At 47.1% G+C, this 7,561-nt stretch overlaps 1 protein-coding gene across 1 annotated transcript in view; it reads right to left on the bottom strand.

Annotated features, from left to right (window-relative positions):
• Krt86 (keratin 86, type II) overlaps window positions 1-5,195 on the bottom strand; it is a 48,130-nt gene extending 42,935 nt beyond the window's left edge. The window contains exons 1-2 of the mRNA XM_013032442.1: window positions 5,147-5,195; window positions 4,039-4,164 (exon numbers count right to left, since the gene is read on the bottom strand). Coding sequence (XP_012887896.1) covers window positions 4,039-4,055 — 17 coding nt within the window. The 5' untranslated portion in view covers window positions 4,056-4,164; window positions 5,147-5,195. The remainder of the gene's footprint in view (window positions 1-4,038; window positions 4,165-5,146) is intronic.
• Between the last annotated feature and the right edge of the window lie 2,366 nt (window positions 5,196-7,561).

Raw genomic sequence — 7,561 nt, 5'->3', positions numbered from 1 at the left:
ATCTCCCACTGTGGTGGGGGCTAGAGGGAGAGGTGAGGTGGTGAGGTGAAGGTCAGTATAGGGGTCCAGAGGGCGGATGAGACAGGAAGCACAAGTCTTTGGAACAGAAGCCAGCTTCTTCAGTCTTCTCCAGAGCGCAGCGGGAAGAGTTCAGCAACCCCGGAATCCACTGCAGCCTAAACCCGCCACACAGCCCGGGCAGCCGCAGAGCGCGCAGCCGCCGCTGGGGGCGCTCGTGTTCAGGGCACTCGAACCCACTGTGGGCACCAGCAGGCAGGTGGCACCCGAGGCTGAGCTGGGCAGGCATTCAGGAGGGCTGCCCAGGACTAGACAGAGAATAGGGAGGATAAGCAGGAAGCCCTCCTTCCCCCCTCAACTCCACCCAGGAAACAATGGCATAATGCAAGGGACCAGATCTACAGACACTCCCCACCTGTAGACAGATTACACTCCTTCAAAGAGATCATGACAGACAGACAGACACACACACACTCCCAAGAAAAGAAACACCCTGTACCTACATCTCACACCCAACCCCACCAAGCAAGCTTCACAAAGCCAGCAACCACAGACACACATCTCCTTTCTCAGGAGGATGCCTGGGAAAAAGAGGCGATGAGATAAAAGCTGGCCTCTACCTAAATTGTGTCCCTAGTACTTACCCACATCCCCTGCCTCAAATCTCCGGCCAAGCCTGCTAGGAGAAGAAGCAAACAAGTGAGTGAATCTACCTATTAGGTTTGATGTTCTTCATTTTACAAGACACTCATGGGTTTCCCTGATTCCCAGGGGTTGGTGTGTGTGTGTGTGTGTGTGTGTGTTGTTTGTTTTTGTTGTTGTTGTTTAGTTAAACTCCTTCCAGAGCTTTAAACTCAGTGTCTCTCCTGCCTTGATTCAAAAATGCCTCAAAATGACTGACTCTCTGAGTGCTCGCTTTGGCAGCACATATAATAAAATTGGAATGATACAGAGAAGATTCGCATGGCCCCTGCACAAGGATGACATGCAAATTCGTGAAGCATTCCATATTTTTAGGAGGAGGCAACAATGCTTGATAAAAAAAATGTACTCATTGGGGCTGGGAAGGTGGCTCAGTGGTAGAGCGCTCACCTTGCATGCTTAAGGCCCTGAGTTCGATTCCTCAGCACCACATAAGCAGAAAAAGAAAGCCAGAAGTGGCGCTGTGGCTCAAGTGGTACAGTGCTAGCCTCGAGCTGAAGAGCTGAGGGACAGCACCCAGGACCAGAGTTCAGGCCCCACGACCAGACCTCCCCCCAAAAAAGAGAAATGTACTCATTACCTTGCTTATGTAATTGTAACCCCTCTGTACAGTATTTTCACAATAAAAAAAGAAAAAGAAAAAAAATGACTCTCTGAGTGTGTGCACGTGTGTGTGTGTGTGTGTGTGTGTGTGTGTGTGTGTGTGTGTTTGCCAATACTAGGCTTGAACTCAGGGCCGGGGCACAGTCCCTGAGTTTTTCCACTGAAGGCTGACACTCCACCACTTAAACCACAGCTCCACTTCTGTGTTTTTGGTGATTCATTGGAGGTAAGAGTTTCATGGACTTTTCTAATTGGGCTAGCTTTGAACTGTGAGTTTGGGAGCTCAGCCTCTCATGTAGCTAGGATTACATGAGTGAGTCACCAAGACCTGGCTTGTTGGCGCTTTTTGATTCCCCCTTTCTACATCTCCAAATTCTTTTCCTGAGTGTTGCCTTTTTGAAAGCAAAAGATCTACCCTTTCTTTGGCCTAACTTAAACCTGGGAGGCAAAGAGGGGAGAGGGTATTTGCAACTTTTAAAGGAGACCATAGAAAAGATGGCTCAATTAAATGAAGAATATTGTCCAAGCCTCTTCCCATCACTTTCTTTCCATGTGTCCTTGGTCATTTATCCACCTGGTGACTTAGTTTCCTCATCTATAACATGAGCTGAAGGGTTCCTCCCTCCCAGGCTTCAGAATAACTAAAGGAGATAACAAATACAATGTGCCTGCCACAGGGTGGGCATCCAGCCCTCTCCTTCCCACCTGGTGTACCCAGCTCCCTGGTAGCTCTTTGATCCCACTGTTGTCTGCAGGGAAAATTCAAACACATTGGCTTCCCCAAGGCTTGGGACCCCATGTCACCTTGGGGGACCTTATTCCCACTGGCTAGATCCTTGGTTTCTGAGCTGTCTCAAAGGCAACCTTATCCCTGCTGTCTGATAGTGGGGATGGTGGCTTGGTGACTCTCCCTACCCCGGTTGCCCATTAATTAGGCCTTTTTTGTGTTCAAAGGGCTGCAAGATGGTAGGAATGTGGCTGAAGGAGAGCTTGGACTCCCAGGTTATCTCTCCTAGCCCCTTACCTGCTAGCCCACACTTCTCACCCAGCCATTAGGACCACTTTCCACCTCTTACCTGTTCTCCTCACCCTCCAGCAGCTTGCGGTAGGTGGCAATCTCAAAGTCCAGGCCCAACTTGACAACCATCAACTCCTGGTACTCGCGCAGCTGTCTTGCCATGTCCTGCTTGGCCTTCTGCAGGGCAGCTTCCAGCCAAGCCAGCTTGCCCTTAGCACTGCCTGAAGCCCTCTCCTCCTGGAGAGCCACCAGGTCCTTGTTTTTCTCTAGTTCACAGATCTGGGAATGAAGGAAAGACCAAGGACAGAAGAGTATCTTTGGCCTTCGCTCCTTTCCCTCAAGGATCTAGACCTTTCCCAGAGGCCAGGTAGGCCAAAAAAGGGTTTGGAAATGGATTGAGCAGGCCTGTTCTGAAACATGTGTGTGTGTGTGTGTGTGTGTGTGTGTGTGTGTGTGTGTGTGCACATGTAAACCTCAGGCAGAAAGAATCTATCTGCTGTTTGCTACCTGGAATGGCTGAGGAACAGCCCTTTGTGTCTAGCATGGTGACACCTGTCATAGGAACAAGGTTTAGGGAAGTTATCTAATGCTCCTTAACAATGTACATCTGGGGCTAGTATTTCATATGGAAATAAGCAGGAAGAATCACCACTATAAGACTCTAGAGTGGGTGATCTTGAGGAATAATAGTAATAGTAAACAGTTATCTCAGTGAGGTAGGCCTGCTATGTGGACAACAGCAAAGCTGTGGCGGATGAGACACTGAGCCACCATGAGCCCACCTATCTACTCGGCCGCACTCAACCAGCCTGTCCCTCTCAAAAAAGTCATCACTCCTAGCCAGGAGCTCCTCCATCTAAGGAATGGCCCTTAGTCTGAGATATGAAAGGTGAGAGCAGAAAGGGGAGGTGAGGAATAAACCACAGGGGTCTCCAGGGATAATAGATGATGCCAGAGGAAGAGATTGTCCATAAGAATCCTCTCCTTCTGCAGCCAGAAGCCTGAGTCACAAACACAAATGCCTGCAGGGCTCAAAGTTAATACAGACTTAAAGAAAAATAAATAAGTGGTGGTGGCTTAGGCATATAATCCTAACTACTCAGGAGGCTGAGATCTGAGGATGACAGTCGGAAGCCAGTCCAGGCAAAAAAAAAGTCAATGAGATTCATCTCTAATTAAGTACTAACCAAAAATCATGAAGTAGAGGTGTGGCTCAAGTGGTAGAGCACTAGCCTAGAGCAAACACAGCTAAGAAACAGCACCCAGACTCTGAGTTCAAGCCCTAGTACTAGCAAAAAAAAAAATCTATGCATATATAAAAGATAACACAAGCAGGGCTGGGAAGATGGCTCAGTGGTAGAGCGCTTGCCTTGCATGCAGGAGACCCTGGGTTCGATTCCTCAGCACCACATAAGCAAAAAGAAAAAAGCTGGAAGTGGCACTGTGGCTCTAGTGGTAGAGCGCTAGCCTTGAGCTGAAAAGCTGAGGGACAGCGCCCAGGCCCAGAGTTCAGGCCCCACAACCAGACCCCTCCCCCAAAAAAAGATAACACAAGGAAGCATACATAGTCATGTATATATGCATACATGTTAATTACTTACTCTCACATAAAATCTTAAATACATATACACATTCCTGTGTGCTCAGAACTCCCAGCACCACACACTGCCACTCTGCCCTCCTCTTCCACAGCTCACCTGAGTCTTAGCCCCATCCTTCTCTACTGTCAGCTGCTGGATGGCCTGGTTAAGCCTGTTCAGATCCTCCTTGCCGTGTCTCAGGCTCTGCCTGTGTTTCTGCATGGTTGACTTTATCTCCTCACACTGGGGCCACAGCAACAGAGCACAGAAGTGGGCAGGGAGAGAAGATCAAAAGCAGTTTCAGTGACCACCCCAGCTACCTGCTGTCCCAGGCAGGTCATCTTGCTTTTCTGAGCATTCTTTTCTCCATGTGTGAAATGGGATCTTTCCTGTCTCCCAGAGTTATTGGGGAGGATGTAATGCACTTGGCCAGCCAGGCCTGAACAAGCCAAAAGGGAGCCTGCAGTCAAACTCACCAGGCAACCATCTGCTAAAGGGATCTTTAGCACTGAGGCCACAAAAAGGATTGTCCCAGGAACAGGGTCATTTAGTCTCTATGAGATCAGTTCTAGGTGGTGACTGGAGTTGTACAAAAAGCATTTAATAAAATCCAGTGGAGCTAGCTATGGTGGCTTGCGCCTATAATCTCATCTATTCTGGGGACAGAGGTTCTTAAGATTACAGTTTGAGGTCAACCTAGACTAAAAGCAAGAACCCATCTCAACCACAAAGCTGAGCAAAATGTCAAGTATCTGTGATTCCAGCTATGCAGGTGTATAAGTCAGAGGATTAAGATCCAAGGCAATCACCAGACCCCCCCCCAAAAAAAATGCAAGACCCTAGCTGAAAAATAACTAAAGCAAAAAAAGAGCTAGGGTGTGGGTCAAGTGGTAGAACACCTGTCAGGCAAGTGAAAAGCCCTGAGTTCAAATCCAAGTACCACCCTGACCCTACCCCTAAACCACCAGGAATATGAGGAAACACCCTTGATTAATACTATGAGTAGGAACCCAGGGATGGATCCAATGCCAGTCCATCTCCAAGCTCAAAGCCACTAATGGCAACTGCTATCCTCAGGGGTGAGATGATGTGAGTAGACCTCCTGCCTCTATAGGTAACTCTCAGGAGCTGAGGCCAAGCAGACTCTTAGAAGGATCCATTCAGCAGATCTGGGTAGGACCCAAGTCCCCTCACCCCTGCGTGACCAAAGGTGGCCAACTCTCACCATGATGAAAGAAGCTATAGCCTCCTTCAAGCCCAACTCGAGCCCAAAATGCTCCCAGAATGCTCGCTTCTAAAGCCTCTCCTTTCTGGGGGCTTTGTGACCTCACCTAATTACAGCTGTAATGTTCCGATTGGAGAACAGGAAAGGCGTAAAGCAATACCGTGAACCCAGAGGGGAAGACAGAAGTGTATGGGCTGACACGGGAAAGTGAAGAGAAGGCGAAGAAGGTGAAGATTTTTTCAGGCCAGAGTTTGGGCTTACGGTGGGGCAATGGGAAGACACAGCATATGCTTGAGCAGAAAAATGGCTTGCTGTGAAAGATCATTGAGGAAAAGCATCCTGGGTGATGGACTGGAGAATGAGAAAGTGGGCTAGGGAGATCATCTCCCAGTCAGTATGAAAGCTGAGGTAAGGCTTTAGTGTTAGAGGAGTGAGCAGGGACCAGAGAACAGAAGCTGCCATCAGCATTAGCCTTTGGTTTTATTAATTTCTTATGCATGCAAAAGAGCATCTATAGCATGCACTTAATGATTGAAATAACAATAATTTTTTTTAGCCAGGAGGCAGTGGGTCATACCTATAATCATACTTATGAAAGATCTGCGACCTGAGTATCATGGTTTAAATCCATCTTGTGCCAAAAAAAAAATCTATGAGATCTCCAATTGGCCACCAAAAGCTGGCTCAAGTGGTAGAGCAATAGCCTTGAGTGAAAATCCTAAAGACAATGTTCAGGCCCTGAATTCATGCCCCAGTATTGGCACACACATGCACTCACACTCACACACACACACACACACACACACACTAAATCTTTGTGTTCCCAGTGGTAATTTCAAAGCTCCATGGGGTCCCTTGCTGATCCCACCACCATATATTTCTTAGCCCTTCCATCTCCAAGTAACCACTATCTTAGTTTCTTATACTAAACATTCTCTTGCCTTTATGTTTTGTCATGCATAGATCTCTAAACCAGTGTCTAATTTTGCCTACTTCAATCTTTGTGCAATAGAATCACACTAGTTTTATGCTTCCATGACAACATTTAATTGCATATATGCTAGATGAATCAAAATTTTCTCATAAGTCTTTTTTTGGGGGGTGCGGGGGTCCAGTTGTGGGGCCTGAACTCTGGGCCTGGGCGCTGTCCCTCAGCTCTTCAGCTCAAGGCTAGCACTCTACCATTTGGGCCACAGCGCCACTTCCAGCTTTTTTTTTCTGCTTATGTGATGCTGAGGAATCAAACCCAGGGCCTCAGGCATGCAAGGCAAGCGCTCTACCACTGAGCCACCTTCCCAGCCCTCTCATAAGTCTTTGATGTGCTATTTTTTTCTTCAGTATTTTTTCCTATTCTTTGGACTGGAAAATTTCTATGCATCTGTCTTCAAGATTCCTGGCTCTATTGTAATGGGAAGAGCAGAGCAAAGGTAGCTGTCAGGCCATTAGAAGTAAAGCCCCACCTCCAAAGAGCTAGCCTAGGGGAAGACAAGAACTTGGAGACATCTCTCAGACTGGGCTCCCATCACTGCCTTCGGATGGACTATTCAAGCATTTGACATGGGAAAGCAACCCACACCTCATTCCCTTACATAAACTTCTAGCTACTTCCTCCTTCCCCCCCTCCTTCCATCTCCCCAATTTTATTTCCATCTCACACACCCAAAGAATGAAGACTACTTACTTACTTATTGTCTGCTCGAGCCTGTGCATAATAAATCAATAAATCTTAGAATTTATTTCCTACTGTGTTATTTCATCAGAAGAACCAAGGATTGCTTCTGGGCCGTGTATATATGCATGCTCACATGCATGCACACACATGTGCATACACACACACACACACACACACACACACACACACACACCAGGGGAGAGCACAAGGCTAGGCTCACCATACCACAGTGACAGTCAGGCACAGATAAACTGGACATGAGTCAGACAAAAAGCCGCAAGAGCAACTGCAAACAGGTTTTCAGTGTGAGGGCTCCCCAGTAACAGGTTAGACAGCTAGTCATAGGACTTCTGCCAGGTAAAGGAAACATTCCATATAAGGAAGACTGTGAACACTCAGTCAGGTACAATGGAACCAAGTTCACCTGGAGGCTCTCAAAACACCTGTCTCTGACACCTTTAATCTACTATGTAAATCCATTCTTTAAATGTTTCATTATTATAATTTTATTGCTAGAATTTCTACTTTATTATTTTTCTATAATTCGCACTTGTTTTCTCATTAAGATCATATATGCCAACTGGGCACTGGTGGTTCATGCCTACTATTAATTCTAGCTACTTTGGAGGTGGAGATCTGAGGATCATGATTTGAAGCCAGCCCAGACAGGAAAGTCCCTGAGACTCTTATCTAATTAACCAGCAAAAAGTCAGAAGTGGAGCTGTAGCTCAAGTGGTAGAACA

The sequence above is a fragment of the Dipodomys ordii genome, unplaced genomic scaffold (genome assembly GCF_000151885.1).
Source record: "Dipodomys ordii isolate 6190 unplaced genomic scaffold, Dord_2.0 Scaffold155, whole genome shotgun sequence".
In the NCBI taxonomy this organism is placed as follows: Eukaryota; Metazoa; Chordata; class Mammalia; order Rodentia; family Heteromyidae; genus Dipodomys; species Dipodomys ordii.
This window is presented reverse-complemented; position numbering and strand designations above follow the sequence as displayed.